General features: G+C 37.6%; 1 protein-coding gene across 1 annotated transcript; it reads left to right on the top strand.

Moving 5' to 3' along the window:
• The first annotated feature begins 41 nt into the window (after positions 1-41).
• ZNF189 (zinc finger protein 189) lies at positions 42-11,535 on the top strand. The gene is made up of 4 exons (XM_079113321.1): positions 42-336; positions 702-745; positions 1,100-1,181; positions 8,792-11,535. The coding sequence occupies exons 3-4, from the start codon at positions 1,148-1,150 to the stop codon at positions 10,510-10,512; spliced, it is 1,755 nt and encodes a 584-aa protein (XP_078969447.1). The 5' UTR covers positions 42-336; positions 702-745; positions 1,100-1,147; the 3' UTR covers positions 10,513-11,535.
• The last annotated feature ends 7,822 nt before the right edge of the window (positions 11,536-19,357 follow it).

Here is a 19,357-nt window from a genome sequence, read left to right on the forward strand (position 1 = left end):
CTGGTCCGGGGGCGGGCGGTCGTACAGCTGCTTGGCTGTGAGGCAGAGGAATTGGCAACCGAGGGGAGGCTCTAGCGAGATCTGAAAGACTGCGCAGCCAGGCAGGGGAGGGGATTCGACGTTGCGGGGACAGCCAGGGTGCGTGTCCGATATGCCGCTGGGAACGTGACCGCTCGGGGACCGAGGCAGGACCTCGCCAGACTCATCCAGGGAACCTCGTCTTCGTTGGGCCTAATTTCCAGCAGCTGGATAGGCCTCACCAGAGCCTTTCCGTGAGGCCGCTGCTCTTCTCTGGCAGGGAGAATGGCCTCCCCCAGTCCCCCGCTGGAGCCAAAGGTAAGTTGCCCTTTCCAGGGATCCCGGTTGTTTCTCCATGACCCCAGCTGGGCCTTTCCCTGCCCTCCCCCCAACTTGCTGACCGCCATTGTCGTGCAAGGAACCCCCCAGTCCCTGCCGGTGCTCTGGGGCGCGGTTCACTTAAAAACTGCTCACTGGCTCCTTTTCTTTCTTGAGCAACTTGATAAATCGGCTGGAGAAAATTAGGAATGCTCCTAGCTAGCTCTCTCATTTTTGAGTTCTTATAGGTAAGGCACCATTTTTGACCTTCTTCTGTGTCTTCTGCGCCTGGCACGATGCCTGGACCCAAGGTAGATGCTTAAAGAACCTGATGGAATTGAATTGAATTGAATTGAATTCAATAGGGTCACAAGCGAATGCGTGTAGAGAATTGGAGCGGGACAGTGAGGTAAGGGAAGCTTGGAGAGGCCTTGGGGCAGTTTTCTAAATTAAAATATTAGGATATACTTATTAAACTAGAAAATGCCTTTTCCTTAGGTCCTTCACTTCCTAGGACAAGAATCCAGCCCACCTACCCGCTAGTCCTAGGGGCCTGTTTGTTGCAGTCAGTTCCCAGAATTGGGCACTTTTGGGCATTCTTAGTTACTGTGTTCTTTCCAGACCACCTGGCCCTGATAAGTAATTGCTTCTGCCACTTTCAGTGGTAGAATTGTCCTTGAGACAACAGGAACTGACTACAGAAATCATACTATTTCAGGGGTTGCTGTCATTTGAGGATGTGGCTGTGTTTTTTACCCAGGAGGAGTGGGATTATCTGGACCCAGCTCAGAGAAGCCTCTATAAAGATGTCATGATGGAGAATTATGGGAACCTGGTCTCACTGGGTAAGAATCTGTTGTTTCTGTAACAAAAACATCTAAGAAGGTACTGGAAATCAGACTCAGAATGTTTGGACCAGTACTAGTACCAAAACTCTTTGTTCCAAAGTTCTGATTCAAACCTTTTTTAGTTGTTTCCTTGAGACTCTTATCCTTAACTTCCTTGCAGTGACCAAAATGCAAGCTTTTCTGGCTTCCTGACTTCATAATCTTATTCCCATATTGCTCTGTACTTTCCCTCCTGGCTCATCCTCCCACTGCTTTCCTCCTACCCCTTTTCACTGCGCCTTCTGGAGCCCCTGTTCTTCTTCACATAATGTTCCTTACCCGTCCCTGCCTTAACTGAAACCTGGCACTTGCCCAAGGACACCACTTCTCTGGCAGTCCTTTGAGTGGGGGCTGCTTATTCTCCCACTTCTCCTCTCTGTCCTTTGTCTGGAGTCTGGAAGGGAGAAGTTACTGTACTTCCTGCTTTTCAGTGCTGTTCCCGAAAGCACTAGCCTTCTACCTTCAAACAAACTCTCCTCCTTTGAGGCCTCAGCACTCTTGTCCTAACCATTCAATTTCTTCCTTATCCTCTGTCAGCTTTTTCTTTGGTTCTTCACATATAATTTTGTCACCTATTCCAGTCTTCTCTATTTAACCCACATCATCGAGGACCCAGTCAATACTTGAACCTCAGTGGATCTGAACCATGTGTTGTCTTGCAGACCCACATTTACTCAGCTACTCATATCATTGATCATATCCTTAAATTTTTCATGAACAGGCAGGTATTAAACCCCAACACCCTTTTTTCTGACCACATATTCAGTCAATAGATGTGTATTGACTGCAGCTAAACAATGGTGACTAAAGGACATACTTCTGCCCTTATAGAGCTCACTGCAACTTCTTACCTTCACTCTCTCCTACACCTTCCCATCTATATCTTTTCATTGTTAATAGTAGTGTTTCCTCTCCTGTTACATGTCTTCTTCTTTACCATGGTGTTTGTCAGTCCTCTCCTTACTACCTTCTCATCTAATTAACAGCATGCTCTCTTATCTCCTTGGTAATAAATTATGTCCATTTGAAAACTTCAAATCCTATTATTTGTTATAAAAATATACTTTTTCTCCCTCTTCTGCTTGAGTTACTAAACTCAAGGGAACAGTCTCTAACCAAAAGGACTGATGTCTGTGTGCGTGTATGTATGTATACATGTATATGTATGTATATGTGTGTGCACACACACACCCACGGCGTTTTTTTTCCCCTAGTTCCCACTTGGTTTACATTTCAGCAGGGTTGGTTGGTTGGTTTTGATTTTAGTGTTTTTCTGTTTTTCTTTTGTGGGGTTTTGTTGTTGTTCTTGTCCTCCATAGGCCTAGTTCCCTGTTCCTTTTGTGACTACTTCAAAAAGTTAAGTTTTCCATCATTCTCTGGACCTCACCTTCTATTTCACAGAGAAAATAGAAGCCACTAAACCTGAACCCTCATCCTCTCTGCCCTCATTTCACACTTAAAACTAGTCCTGTCTTTTCTCCAAAAACTTATCAATCATTTTTTTTTCCCCTAAATAGCCTTCAGTCTCTAGTCCTTCTCTCTCAGTACCTTTATTCTCATGATAGGTCTGTTCTTGGCTTATTCAATTGAGGAAGAAGGGGGAAGAAAGAAAAAAAAAATCTTTGAACCAGAGTCTCCTTTTTATTGCTCCCTATAACTTGCTACTTGTCCTCTTCATAGCCAAGTTTTTTTAAGAGTAGTTATTGTGAATTCTGTACTACTTTACCTTCCATTATCTCTACACCTCTTGTCTTGCCTCTAACACACCCTTTAAGTTGTGTAGCAGAGATTTATAATAACCTCATTGTCAAATGAAGTAGGCTCTTTTCTGAACCTTATTCTATTCACCTCTTTATGAATATTTGAAATTCTTTATTGCTTGCCTCCATTGTCTTATATTCTGACTTCCTCTCTGAACACTTTGCTTGGATAATATTATCTACACTCAGGCATCACTGCAATTATGTGATACATCCCTAATCTTTTATCTCCACCTCAAAAGTAAGATGGAACGTAATTGTCTGATTCAAATCCTGGTTCCACCACTCACTAGTCTTGTGGCTATTGGTGACTTACTTGACATTTCGGTACCTCAGTTCTTTTTTTTTTTTTTTTTTTAATAAAATGGAAATAAGACTAGCACCCACCTCTTATAGTTATTGTATTTACTGAGATGGTATATGTTTTAAGCACTTAAAATACTGAGTCACACATAGGAAGCATAGTATAAGTATTTAACATTACTCTCATCATCATCTTCCCTGTATTTTGAAGACCATATAAGTAACTCACACTGGACAAGTCTCAAAAAGTCCATTAAGATCTCCTGGGCCTTATTTTCTCTGTATTTCCAGTATTTAACATATTATCCTATAATCATTCTTTATTTGTTATCTCTCTAACCATCACAAGGACAATAGTTTTACCTTTTTCATTTGATTTCTCCAGCTCTTATCACAAAGCCAGTCCTATGTTATATGCTTCTTAAATGTTTGTGTGACTGAATAAGTACAGTTCATTTAAGACTTTGCATCTCTTAACTGGATTATTGCCATAGCCCTAAACTAGTCCATGGCCACCAATCTCTTTTTTAAAAAATATATTTTATGTATTGTCACCAAAGTGATTTTGTGTTAGTTAACTACTTAAAACTTTTGATGGTTCCAGATAGCTTAAAGGGCAAAAATCTTAATTTCTTACCATTTCTAGGACCTCCCTAATATAGTTTCTGCCCAACTTTCTTGTCTCCTCTGCGATTTCCTGCATACCACTTCAATCTTCAACTGTTAATTTTTTTTTTTTTTTTTTTAATGCCATGGTGTCTCTGAGTCACTGCCAGTTTATCTATAAGTTGACTCTTTAGACTACTTGAGTCACACTGGACAGAACTAAGAATTGCTGAATTTACAAGACCTTGAACTCCTTGTTTTTTTTTTTCTTTAATTATATTCTTTCCCCAGTTATTTGTTAAATTAGTCATTCAATTAATTGTTATTGAACCTGCGGTAGGTCCTAGAAATTCCAGTTCTTCCCCATTCTCCCACTCTGTTAGCCAGAAAAACTGTTCATTTTATACTCCATTGGATAGTAAGGTTGGCAAATATGGCCCACAGGTCAACTGTGGCCTGTGGCCTATTTTTGACATAGACATACTTATTCCTTTATTGTCTTTAATTACTTTCATGCTACAATAGCACAAACATTATAGTTCACAAAATGAAAAATATTTATTGTTCTGGCCTTTCATAAGAAACCTTTCTTCTGACCTAAAGTTTGCCCATTTACCATCTTCTTACCTTCTCTTTCTCTACCCTCAGCAACCATAGTATTAGAACTGTTGAGTTAAAAATTGTTAAAATTAATCAAGCTAGCATAAACCTACAAGGGAATTATTATGGGGATATGTTTTATATAATATATGAGCATGATTATAACTGAATATCTTCAAAGGACTGAAAGCAGAAATTGAATCAATCTCAAGAAATAAAGAATTATTTTGTCTTAGATTAGGCTGCAGTAACAAAATTCAGTAGGCTGGGCAGCTTAATCAAGTCACTTATCTCACAGTTCTGCAGACTGTGAAGTCCAACATCAATGTACTGGCCAACTCAGTTTCTGGTGAGGGCCCTCCTTCTGACTTAGATGGCTTCCACTCTGTAGAGTGGAAGAAAGGGAGAGAGCCACTTGCCTTTCTTCTATTTCTGAAGACACTATAAACCCACCATGGGGACTCTACCCTCATGACCTCATCTAAACTTAATTACCTACCAAAGGCTTCACCTCCAAATATTATTACCTTGGGGCTTATGGTTTCAACATCTGAATTTTCAAAGGGTATACACCATTTTGTCCATAACACTCTTCTTGCTTTATTTCTTTCCCCTTAGCAGAATAGTCTTTTGTCGTATGTCCACATGCTTCTGCCCTTTTAGCTTCCAAGTTGAGTTTACAGTTCTAGCCACATTTAAATTAGCTATTTTAATTTCAGTTTCCACATTCCTGGAGAGAAATTCACTTTGAGTCAGATGCCTACTGTGGATAAATGATCAATGACCACAAGATGGGAAGATATACAAGCACAGCACATAATCACCAAGCTGGATGTAATAGATAATCATTCCAAGTCTACTCTGTATGGAAGCCTCCACTCATTTTCTTCATCTTCCTGTCCTGTTAACCTATTTGTTTCTATGCCAGTGTCATTATTTCCTTTACTTTAACAATATATTGTATTTTATGTTTCATAAGATAAGTCAGTCTTCAGTTTTTTTTTTTTTTAAGGGTGTACTTAACAAGCTAGTTGCATACATTCTTTCAATTGAAATTTAGATATATTGGTTTTTTAATTGATTCATGTGATTTTGATTGTAATGTTATTAGTTTCATAGATTAATTTAGGAAGAATTGCAGTTCTTATAATATTGAATCTCTTTAGCCACTTGGTTGACTATTTAACTGTCCTTTTGTCTTTCAGAAAAATTTTACAGATTATTTTTACAGGTCTCGTACATTTTTTACTTACTAGTTGTTTTATTTCTTTGTTTTTAGTTAATTTTTGTCTCTTTGTTTTTTGAAGTAGACTCCCACTGTATTGCCCAGGATGGCCACAAACTCCTGGGCTCTTGCTTCAGCCACCTGAGTAGCTGGGTCTACAGGGGTATACCACCATGCCTCAGTAGAACATTCCTTGCTATATTTATTCCCTAGGTTTTATATTTTTTGTCACTACTGTGAAGAACATTTTATATTTCTATAGTGTTTACTGACTGGTTTTCTTGATAATAACTAATATTTATGATCTTGTTTTTGCTCTTATATTTTCATTTGATTCAGAAAGTTTAGGTAGACATTAATATCATCTTTAAGTAATGTTAACTTTGTCTTATTTCTTTGAGTAAAACCCCTAGAACAACCCACTGGATAAATATTACAGAACTTTTCCTTCCCACAAGGATTTTATGAATCAGTGAAAGAGACCAACACATGACAAACAGTTAAAAATGTTAATAGTGGCATCTATTGGCAACACTGTGGAGTTATGGACAGTAATGCAGAATTGGTAATTAAAAAAATGGAACACCTAAATGTGTCTAGTGGACTTAGCAAAGACTTTCTAGAGAAAGTTGCTTTGAGCTGAATCTTAAAGAACCAAGAGTTGCTCAGTTAGCAATGCTGAGAGACACTTAGTAAATAGGAAATGCAAAGATAGGGCATGAAGAACTAACACAAGCAGTTTACCTACAAAAGTATGATAAGTAGGTAGGAGGGTTGAGTTTGGAATTAGAGACCATGTCATGAACAGTTCTCAGTCTCATAATAAAGAGCTTTGATTTGATCTTAATGTGATATGTTACTGCTGGCTCTGTAAGTGATGACATGAATAGAATACCATTTCCTAAACATCTCTGGAATCAGGCAAATATAATGTGAGGGCAGCGTAAAGTTCAGGGCCACAGGTTATTACATAGCTACATGATTGTGAGGGTTAAAAGGACATGGTGGATACTAGAAAGGACTCCATGATTTTGGTGATTGGTTAACAGAAAGAAAGGAGAAATCTAGGACTTTAGTGTCCACTGAAAGTGAATTCTAGAAGAAACATTGTAAGTAGCAAAGAAGTTGAGGTTCCAGTAGTTGCTTAGGAGAGTAAGAGAAGTAAGTTTGTTTTGCTTTCAATAAAATAGCTTAATAACTGGTTTGAAGTAAGTCAAAAGAAAATTCAGAGATGGCTTCACATTTAAAAGATAAGAATATTGACTGGTTTTCTTGATAATAACTAACTTTTATAATCTTGTTTTTGCTATTATATTTTCATTTGATTCAGAAAGTTTAGGTAGACATTAATATCATCTTTAAGTAATGTTGACTTTGTCTTATTTCTTTGAGTAAAACCCCTAGAACAATACCCCACTGGATAAATATTACAGAGACTTTCCTTCCCACGAGGATTTTATGAATCAGTGAAAGAGACCAGCACATGACGAACAGTTAAAAATGTTAATAGTGGCATCTATTGGCAACACTGTGGAGTTATGGACAGTAATGCAGAATTGGTAATAAAAGAAATAGAAGAGGTTTATGAAAAATTTAAGGTCAAAATAAATTTCATAGTGATTGAATCTTCTGGTGGCATTATCAGGCAGCAAGAAAGATGAAAAATCAGAAAAAAAAGTCAGGGGCAGGATTAATCATCCTATAAACCACTGTGTTATTAGATTATTATGCTATATTTTCTTCAACATCTGCAGGATTTTTATTTCTCAGATGTAATACAGATTGTCAGCTGAAAATAAGGTGATGAACCTTGAGTCTTATATATTCAGAAGGTTGAGAATCATTTGTACTTGGAAGATTTGTGGTAAGTGAAGGCATAAACTGCTGCATACTTTTTTCATCCATTTCTCTGAACATGTTCCTGTATACTTTATTTCTTCTTTCTAGACCATAGACTTTAAAGAAAACAAACCAAAATAACCTTCATGTCATTTCAACCTTTTTTTTAAAAAAAAAGACCCATTTATCTATATAGGAGCTATTTATTGCTTGAAATTTTCTTCTTTATTTCCCCATTTTTACTCTATTATTTTCCCATTTTTACTCAATGTCCATTTGATCTTGTATGGGGCTTTATGACTTATCTTTGAATCCTGGCTCACTCCATCATGCTAGTCAGTAATTCCTATTAATGAATAAATTGTAGCTTTCCCCTGGTTCTTCATCTTTTTTATCTTTCCCAGAATCTCTTATGTGTTCCTCCTACCAATTGGTCTATTTATTCTGCTCAGATGCTTTCTCGTCCTAAATTTTTCTGACCTTACTGTTTTCTTTCCTTGCTATCCTTTCTTCCTTAGACTGGTTAATCCCACCCCTACTTGTCTTCTTTGTTTACCCATCTTACTTTGTATCAGTATTGATTTGACAGCTCTTTACCCCAACTCTGCTTGGCTCCTACTGTCTCATTCTTTGCCGCCTGAACAGTCTTGGTATCCATCTCCAAAAGAGCCAGTTTATTTCATCAGATAACACCATTAAATAATAATATTAAGTCAAGCTGTCATCCCAGGTATTTGGGAGGCTGAGGCAAGAGGATCTCTTGAGCCCAGGAGTTTGAGACCAATCTGGGCAACTTAGCAAGATCTTGCCTCCTAAAAATAAGAAGGAGTAATATTTATATACGTTATATTCTTTGTCATATACTGTTCTAAATGGTTTTTCATGTGGGCTAATTTAATCTTCATAGTAACACTCTGAGTTAATAAACTGTTTTATAGTGGAGTAGATTAATTTGTCTTGATTACTCTTTTTTTTGTACTGAGGATTGAACCCAGGAGCACTCTATAACAGCCACATCCCCAACGCTTTTTATTTTTTAGTAAAGACGAGAGTCTCACTAAGTTGTCCAGGCTGGCCTCAGACTTGAAATCCTCCTGCCATGGCTCCCTAAGTAGCTGGGATTACAGACATGTACCACCATATCTAGCTTGATTTTCTTATTTTTCTGATAGTTTCTGTTTGCCATTAAAGAGCTTGGCTGATGTTTGGATTATATTTATTATTTATTATTCCAGATGTTTTGAACAGAGATAAGGATGAAGAACCAACTGTAAAACAAGAAATTGAAGAAATTGAGGAAGAAGTGGAGCCACAGGGTGTAATAGTTACAAGAATCAAAAGTGAAATTGACCAGGATCCCATGGGTAGAGAAACCTTTGAACTTGTTGGTAGGTTAGATAAACAGAGAGGAATCTTCTTATGGGAAATACCACGGGAATCTTTAACCCAGGAACAGAAAATATTCAGAGGAAATACTAATATTATCCACAAGAAACAAAACTCAGAAGAAAAATGCCATAAATGTGAAGAATGTGGAAAGGGTTTTGTCCGCAAGGCCCATTTCATTCAACATCAAAGGGTCCATACTGGTGAGAAACCTTTTCAGTGCAATGAATGTGGGAAGAGTTTCAGTCGTAGTTCATTTGTTATTGAACATCAGAGAATTCACACCGGGGAAAGGCCCTATGAGTGTAATTACTGTGGAAAAACCTTTAGTGTGAGTTCAACCCTTATTAGACATCAGAGAATCCACACTGGAGAAAGACCCTACCAGTGTAATCAATGCAAACAGAGCTTCAGCCAGAGAAGGAGCCTTGTTAAACATCAAAGGATTCATACAGGTGAGAAACCCCATAAATGTAGTGACTGTGGGAAGGCCTTCAGTTGGAAGTCACACCTTATTGAGCATCAGAGAACTCACACTGGTGAGAAACCCTATCACTGTACCAAATGTAAGAAAAGCTTTAGCCGAAATTCATTGCTCGTTGAACATCAGAGAATTCACACTGGGGAAAGACCCCATAAATGTGGTGAATGTGGGAAAGCCTTTAGATTAAGTACATACCTTATACAACACCAAAAAATCCACACTGGTGAGAAACCTTTTCTTTGTATAGAATGTGGAAAAAGCTTCAGTCGGAGCTCATTTCTTATTGAACATCAGAGGATCCATACTGGTGAACGGCCTTATCAGTGCAAAGAGTGTGGGAAAAGTTTCAGTCAGCTTTGCAATCTTACTCGTCATCAGAGAATTCACACAGGAGACAAACCTCATAAATGTGAGGAATGTGGAAAAGCCTTTAGTAGAAGCTCAGGTCTTATTCAGCATCAGAGAATCCATACCAGAGAGAAGACTTATCCATATAGTGAAACTAAGGACACTTTTGATCCAAATTGCAGTCTTGTTATACAGCAGGAGGTCTACCCTAAAGAAAAGTCTTACAAATGTGATGAATGTGGGAAAACTTTTAGTGTAAGTGCTCATCTTGTACAGCATCAAAGAATCCACACTGGCGAAAAGCCCTATCTGTGTACTGTTTGTGGGAAAAGCTTTAGTCGGAGTTCATTTCTCATAGAACACCAGAGAATCCACACTGGTGAGAGACCCTATCTCTGCAGACAGTGTGGCAAAAGCTTCAGTCAGCTTTGTAATCTTATTCGACATCAGGGTGTTCACACAGGTAATAAGCCCCATAAATGTGAGGAATGTGGAAAGGCCTTTAGCCGGAACTCAGGTCTGATTCAACACCAGAGAATACACACAGGAGAGAAACCGTACAAATGTGAGAAGTGTGACAAAAGTTTCAGTCAACAGCGCAGCCTTGTCAACCATCAGAAGATCCATGCAGAGGTGAAAACCCAAGAAGCCCATGAATGTGATGCTTGTGGTGAAGCCTTCAATTGCCATATTTCTCTTATTCAGCATCAAAAATTGCATACTGCATGGATGCAGTAAATGTAGAGAAATATGTAGGCTCAGTTTAATTTGAGACTAGCTACCCAAGTGCAGTTTTAGTATGGCCCAATATGGGTCAGATTTTCTGATAAAGCAAGTTGTCCTTGGCCTCAGGCAAATGGTTTCTAAAGATCCTGTGAGTAGTGGACACATGCCCGTGGGCAATTGACTTCTAATTACTCCGTTTTCATGATCATGGACAAAGACTCACTAATTTATTTAACTATCTTTTAACAAATCTTTCAGCAGAGAAGTCGAACCCAGGTGAACGTGGAGGTGCTCTGAAGGACAAAGTTGGAATGAGTGCCAGGGAACTGGGAGCAGCTGAGTTAGAAAACCTGAGAATAGTGATTCAGAGAATCTTTTGCCACCATCTCATGGTGGTCCTTCAATTCCATTATGTTTGGCTGTGCATGCCAAAGCCTAGTGATTAGCATATGTAAGTTGTCAAACAAAGCCCAGATGTTTTTGAAACCAGTATACAAAGTTTTTGTCATTTGTTTAATAAGAGAGTTAATTGTTTGGCATGTGAGTTAATGAAAGGCTGTTACAGTGCCTGGTTATTCCCAGATCAGTGAAGTGAGTGAACCATTAAGTTTACATGCAAAGATCATGTGAGTAATTAACAAACCTAGCCTAGCAAAGGTGTTACCAAGCAATCTTTGGGAGTGCCTTTTTTCCCACCCAGATGGGCCTAAAAAGTGGAAGAAGATAATTGATCTTTTGTGCTGTCCCATCTGTGAAAGATATTTGTAATACTATATGAATAAGCTTATTCCTGCACAACCAGGAGCATGTGAAAGTGTACATATTTTGATTACCAAGAATTGGAAATAAAAAAGACCTGGAGTTTATGCTAGGAAGCTCGAGATATTTTGGTATTGCTTTGGGTTTTATGGTATCTAGATTTTGCATGCAATTTTAAAATTCTTATTTCTGGTTCTAGGGTTTCCCCTAGTTAATGGTTGTTTTATAAACCTGTTAAGTCATCGTTTTAATCATTAAAACCAGTTTTGTTTTTTGCTTTGTGTAGGAGTTTTTGTTACTTTAGTGTAAAACCAGTCCTGTCAACAACATTGCTGTTTTTTTTTTTTTTTTTTTAATTTAAGAATCAAGGATTTGAAGGAATTCATTCTGCCTGTGGCTAGTTAACTTTTTCTGGATTAGGTCAAAATAAAGTTAAGTCCAGGTTCTTTAATTTCTGAATATAGAATTCCAAATTATCAGAACTCCCTAACTTAAACTTCCCAACAGTTTGAGCAAATATCCTTTTTCCTATACCATGGCCATTGTAAAAATCGCTTCCAATTTTTCATTTTCTCATTATGAATATCATGTGTTTATATGTATTCATATAAATGTCAATTATACATGTAATAGATAAATACCTATCTGGGCACTCTTATTATTCAAGTTAGGTACTTGTATTTTACAGTTAAGATTTCAAAACAAGTACTTGTCACCTAATGGAAAGTATGAAAAAGTAACAAATTGCACATGATTCCACAGAATTATCCTCCTTTCCTGGATAGTCAGTTTTCTTTATTTTATACCAGTGGTTCCCAGACTGCTAATGGGATCTCAACCAATAATGAGATTCTTAGACCTGTACTCAGTATTTTTAAAAACCTAGTGCAAATTGTGTTTTCATGGGAGGTACACTAAAACATTACTTTTTCACTGAAATTATAAGCCCTGGCTGTTTACATTTACCTTGTTGTAATTCTGGACCATGGTTGTATGAGATACTCCTACTAGATTTGCATAGTTTTTAACATCCTTGGCTATGAATCTGGAGTCACAAAACTGTAGCAATGGACAATTCTTGATCATATGTACAATTCATTGCTTTTTAAAAACAGCAAGTGACCAAGTGAGGTTGGAGCATCAGTTGCACCCAGGAGTTTGAGATTAACCTGGGGAAGATGACAAGACCCATCTCAAAAAACAAACAAACAACAACAACAAAACCAAAATATTTTAAAAAGTGGTTTTGTTTCCCAGGAAAATGATTGATGAATGCAGAGACTAGAAAAGGAGGGAAGGAAAATGTTGTCTTTCAAGAGGAGTTGCTTGGCATGAGTCTAAAAGATGAGAACCAGTGAAAATAATAGTGTCTGTGAGATAACTTGGTAGCCACAGAGTAGGATGGTAGCCTAGGGTCTCAGGAATGTGAAGGGGAGGAAATACAATGCTTAATGAAGGCAGATGGAGAGAGTTGTGCCAAGGAGACTGTTCTGCATTTTAACTCACAAGGTATTATAGAGGTTAATGGGAGGGAAGAGATTTGGGACCATACTTGACCTTTCTTAGATCTGTGGATCTTACTCTCAGAAAACTGTATCTGCAAAATAATTGTTCAAGAATTTATGGTTTCCATGTGAAGATACTCAACAGGCCCTTATAGAACAGTTGAGAGGTTATGGTGCTTCAGCCAAGCCAGTGGGAATGTGAGGAGACAGATTTCAAAAGTATAAACGGTTGGTAATTGAAACATAAAGGTAAAGAAAAATTAGAAGTTTAGAGTGTGTTTGGGTGCTCTTATCTGATGAAACGGGGTTGAGGACCACAGTATAGAATGAGGTGATTGCTGAAGTTGTTTGAACTTGGTCTGTTGATCTGTCCAGGAGACAGACTCAAGAGCCAATTGGAGATGTGGTGCTTACCGAAGAGATCTGGGCTAAAAGTTGATTTAGGAATTCACCAGAAATGGAAAGAGAAAGATTAAATTTCAAGGAAAGAATAAAACTGGAAAAGAAGTCCAGAGTGAACGAATCCCAGGGACCACTCTTATTTAGTGAATGTGCAAGATACAAAGAGATCAGAGGGAAGAACAGCAGAAGCATGGAAGGCCCAGCATGTAGTTGATAACTGCTATAGGAAAGTGACGTGGAAGAGTGTCCTCTGGACTTGTCCATTAGAAAGTCAGTAATGAGTTTCTATGAGAGCACCTTCTAGAGCTGGGAAAAAAACCATTTTCAGAGGGCTAAGTAGTATCTGGAGAGTATAGGTCATCAGCTCCTAAATCTGCCAATTCAGACAAAAATTTTACTACATTTAAGTGGTGAATGTAAGAAAAATATATATCTTTGTAAAGCTAAAATGGTTAAAGACCTTTATTCTGAAATTATGCCCTGGTAAGCCCTTTTTATGAATAATAGTGATTGGGGGATACATTGTTTAAAGTACATCTTAATTGAAAAAGCAAATGGCAACCCTTTATTTGAAATTCTTATTCATGTTGATCTGTAAAAAGCAATAAAAGTAGATGATTAGACTGTGAAAATAAAGAGGGCTACATCACACTCCATAAATGTATATAATTATTATTTGCCAATTAAAAATTAAATTTAAAAAGAGGGCTGTAGATTGAGATTAAGGAAAAATTTATATTTTTATGATCTGAAAATATAGCCAGTTGAAGGAGAGTGGAGGATAAAGATCAGGTGGATAACTGATTTAAGTTACTGGATGAGCTAAAAGGAATCCTAGCATTAATGGTCCTAGCATTTGGAAACCATCTTCCTCAATTTGGGAGAAAAGAAAAGAGAACAGATTTAGAGTCTTGTGCCAGAAATGAAATTGAATTCACCTGAGGGGATCCGTTTTTTAAAAAAATAAGTTTGGAGAGTGAGGGAAGGAAATGTGCTGGATGTGGTGTGGGGTAGAGTTGGGGCCTTGTCAAAATTAAAAGTTTGAAGAAGCAATTGGGGAGCATGGAAGTGGAAGAAGAAGAAAAAAAAAAAAAAAAAAAAACCTGGGGAGAGCTTGGGGTTTTATTTAGAGCCTAGTCGAAGTACAATACTATGAACTTGATGGAATCACTCTAATTCCTTCTGGGAATTAACGTGGAACAATTTTGAAAAGAAAGTAGGGCTTAAGTAAATGAAACAAATTATTGGTTAGCAGATAAAATTTTATATGAGCAGGTAAATGGAGTCTGGTGGCAAAAAGACTGGAAACCACTATAATATTTCATTTATTTGTAATTTTTATTAGCAACACATTCATCTGTCTTCCTAAGGGAGCATGTCATCAACCAGTCTGGCACATACAACATACACAGTTGGGCATAGTATTTGCTTGCAGAATAAATTTCAACTTTTAAAATCTAGTTCAGATATTCCAATCATTTTAAAGTTACTGTTCCAAAACAGTATCAGGTGCCTGTGATGTTCCTTCTTTGCTTCCTTGAGAAGTGTATTGTGGCCTTGGTGGGCATGGCTGATTGTTTTCTTTTTTATGAAGGTCATTTCTATAAGACATCTGTTATAAGTTCAACTACCATGTATTTCAAAAGTACCTGCCATATGCTAAGTATTTTCTGTAAGTATAAAATGCCCAGTTGCATTGACAGCCCTTTGTCCTCAAGGAGATTTACAGAATGAACAGCATCCTATATATAATACATACAGTAAAAGATTGGAGAAAAATCACCTTAATTTCCAAAACACTGAGTTTTGATGAGCTATACATTTTGCACAAATAAAACATGGTGTGTGCCTCTGCCTGTGTTGTTACCTGTCCAGGAGCCATGCTTTGAGGAACAGGTTTCTCATGTCAGTCCAGTAAGATAAGTCTCTTCACATGACAGTCATTACATCCCTGGAACCAAGAGGTATACTCTGATTTCTTTTGTAAGTTCCCCAAGGGACAAACGGGCAGGACAAGCAAGAGTTGGAAGTGGCTGCAGAAATATGCCTTGAGTTGCAAGATCTAAGGAAGGCAGCGTGGCTTTCTCTTGACACCTGAGACCTTGAGCTACAGCCTAGCCCTGACTGTCTTACACTGCCAGAATTTGTACTATGTTTAGAACATGTCCTATTTTTCATATGCCACAGTATTCAAAGGACTATGCATGTAAGTCCCTTTTTGAAAACTATATGAAGACAGATTTTGAGCTTTTATTTGTCCCTAGTGCTTTGCCTATCAGCACAAATAGAGACTATTGGGGTGTCATATGACTGCTGATAAGGAAAGTTAATTGTTTTCTGAAGATGCCATGTCTACTCACCCACCACAGACAGTCCAGACCTCACTGGCTTGTTAGACATTTACCTGGCTCTTATTTTCCTCCTGGGCCTCTACTTTCTGAAAGTAATTTTCAGGAATACTCATGTCATTTTTTTTCCTTAAAAATCATCCATAGTTCTCTGTTTCTCATCACTTCAAAAGTTTTCAAAATATCCTTTCCCAGCCCACCACCCTCTCATTCTGCTGCACTTGACTTCGACATTCAGAGTGATCTCCTGCAGTTCCTTCAACAGATATAGTCTATACTCTAGTCAGGACACAGATAGTTCACATTCATTCCCACTTAAGTGACGACCATTCTTCAAGAGCTGGCTGACAGGAAAAATATATTTATTCACTATATATGTGGCATTATATAATCAACTATTGCTAGCCCTCCTAACCATACTGTTTTACAGATATAGGAAGAGGCTCAGAGAGACTTCACCAAGATCATATAACCTGTAGTCAACTGCCTGCAGCTCATTATCCTACCTCTATAAAGAATCCCTTCCCTTTGGATCTCAGCAGCTAGAATGTGTCACCATAATTTAACACATTATTGTATACTACTTTGTTTCTTAACTGTATCCTTGACTTCCTCATTTCAATAGTGAGCCTGTAAGGACCATGCAGTATCCTTACAACACTGAGCATACAGTAGGTGCTGAATGAATATTTGTTGACTGACTTTTATGTATATTCATGTATACTGATGTCCAGTACTGAGTAGCTATACTATTTCAAGAAGCCTAGTACAGACTGTTGGAACCAGAAAATCATGTTTGTTTGAGTAATGGAAAAGAGCTGTGACTGGCTGTGTTGAGTTTTACATTACTACTGTCTCTTAATTCATCCTTCTTAGAAATGGACTTAGGGACTTAGTAACATTGCATGAGCTCCCGCCCCCCACCAGGGTCTATTGAACATGGACAGTTTATCTGCTACTCTAGAATTGTGACAGATATTGTACTAAGGAAAGGTCTACAATTCATTATCTAAAAACCTTGAGACTATACATGTTTGGGAAATCAGAATTTTTCAGATTTTGAAGAGTAAATATAATGTTTATGTTATATATTACATAACCCTCTCTGCAGGGTCTCAGGAAGCACCTACTATCAATCACCCTAATATTTCTGCATCCCACAAGTGGAATAATGATGATGGACAGCCTCTTGTCAGAGTTTGCTACTGAATAATTCCCTGCAAATTTATGAGAAAACTTTTGGTTTTCAGAGCTTTTTGGATATCATAAGGGACTGTGAACCTATTACTGAAATGTGTTGACTCATTTATTGTCTCAACGGTATGTGAAAATATACTTTTACTTATTTTGGAGATTTAAGATACTAAACTATAGAAAGGTTGTTTGCACAAGGTCACAGAGCTAATCAGTGGCAGAGCCAGCATTTGAATCTAATCTAATTCTAGAACCTGTGCTTTGAACTACCATGAGAACACCCTTCCAGGAGGACATTGCATATCACACTGGCCCAAGTCTCGCTAACTGGTTATGTGACTCTGGACAACTTCCTTCGCACACTAGAGCTGTTTCCTCTTCTATTGCTGTGAGCAACATCTGGATGTCAGTAGGAGTCTTTTCCTTGAGAGGGCTAAATCAAATGGACCCTTTTGTACTTTGTGTAAAGCCTGCCCCAAGATTTCTGTAAGTTTCTTAAGGCCCATATTCTCACTGTCACAGTTAGCTTCTGTGTCTGCTAAATTCATTCATATGAATTGTTACAAATCATTTCAGTATCTCGTTTTTTAAAGCATAATGTACACTCATATGTGAAACTAAGCTCTTCATCCCAAGAAGACAAATATCTTTGGATTACTCAAGAGTGTCTCTTCTTCAAAGTCCTTTAGTCACGTCCCCTTAATTACATATTGCCTTAGCATCTTCCTGTCTCCTTTTCCTTCTTTTTCTTTTCTTTCTCTTCTCCCTCATTTCTCTGCCCCTTCTCTCCTTTTTCTCTCTTCCTCTTCAGAGAAAAAACAATTTCCTGTTTTTGTTCCTTCCAGTATTGAGTCATTTTTTGTGTCCTTGGCTCTTGATATTTATACCTTCAGAGTATCATATTCAAGTGACTTAACAAAGTGTTTTCTTGCACAAAGTCAGTCCCCTTCCTTTTGTCATCCTGTAATGTCTAACCCAAATGCCATCTCCTGTTTTGTTACATGCAGTCATCTGACTGGATTCTCCTCCCCATAACCCACCCCCAGTCAATGACTTGTGTATGTCTTGTCAGGCTATGTAAGCTGATCTGGTATGCAGATAGGGCTATCCTAAAGATAAGACATCTAATTCCTTTCTATTTGTAGTACCAGATTTTATTTTTGGTATGTGTTCAATCACTCCTAGAATAAATCTGACAGGTTACATAAAAGTAGGAAACCACTAATACATTTACTCAGTGATCACAGAGTTAGTCAAAATTGAAATCTGAAGCTTTATAACACTTGTATTTGTATTACCCTGAATATAGGAAGCTAATGGATTTGAGATTTCAAAGTAGCTAGTCTTTTAGTGGGAAAAAATATCAGATGGGAGCCACAGAAAATGCATTGTATAAATCCTCATCCCCAGTGCAACATAATTCAACCTTGGCCGAAGATACAAATAACTCAACATTGGTTAGAAATTCACACTCAGCCACTAAATGGGAATCTAAGAAGTGTCTTCACAGCACAGGTTCAGTTATGTCTGGATAAATATTTTAACTGTGTGACCCTTGGCATGTAATTTAACTGCTCTGGGTTTGGTTTTATGGTGTGTAAAAGGAAAACTGCTAATGACCTCTGAGAAAGGACTGAATTATTTAAGTAAATATAATTGTTTTTAGAAAAGTAATGACAGGCATATAGCAATAAATAGTCAAATGCTATAGAGGGTACAAAATAAGTAAAAGTAACCTCTCCATTGCCTTACTCCCAGGTCTTTCTCCTCAAGCCCCTTTGGACCAATTCTGTCTAGATAGAATGTTTATGACTTTTTAAAAAATTATTTACTCTAAGCACTATCTTTCATCTTTGTAATGTTCAAGACAAGAAATTAAATTTTCTACCCTCTTCTGTATTTTAATTATAGATATGTGAATATTGATGATTTATATTATTTCCTTTATCACCTTGATAAGACTTACAGCACTATTTCTTAACCCATTAGTTTTACATAATATTCCTATCTCCCTTTGCTTTCCTCAACTTCTTTGTGCCTGTATATATCCCACCTTCTGTCAGTTAAATTATTTCTGTATTGTCCAAAGTTATGATGTACAAATTCTCTTTTGTAAGTATGATTTTCTTACATGCTTCTTCTATAGATTAATCCTGAGCATTGAAAGTCAACACATTCTAATTATGTGAATATTATTTACTGCAATACTAGGAAATGTGGTTGACCATGCAGAGGGAAATGTAGTTCCGTGTCACTGACCTGGACACTGGAAGAGCAATGTTCCAAACATCAAAGTCACATCTGTCACAAGTTACTGGAAATCATTCCACATTTTAGTTGGCTTCATACTATGAATGGATTTAATTTTATAATATTCTCAAACTTGAAATTTAGACTGGTTGTTCTCAAACTTGACTGAACATTGCAGTCACCAAGAGAGCTTTTAAAAATCTGATAACGTGAGGATTGCACTTCTAGAGTTTCTGATTGAATTGGGCTAAGGTGTAGCCTGAGCATCTACCATTTGACTCCAATGAGTAGCCAAACTGAGGACCCTGACCATTAATGCCAGGTACATCTAGTAGAGTCAAAGACAATGAAATATACTGAGTCTGTCAACAACAGCAGAAAATCACACCCAATACCAAC

Source organism: Sciurus vulgaris (genome assembly GCF_902686455.1).
Source record: "Sciurus vulgaris genome assembly, chromosome: 15".
Taxonomy (NCBI): Eukaryota; Metazoa; Chordata; class Mammalia; order Rodentia; family Sciuridae; genus Sciurus; species Sciurus vulgaris.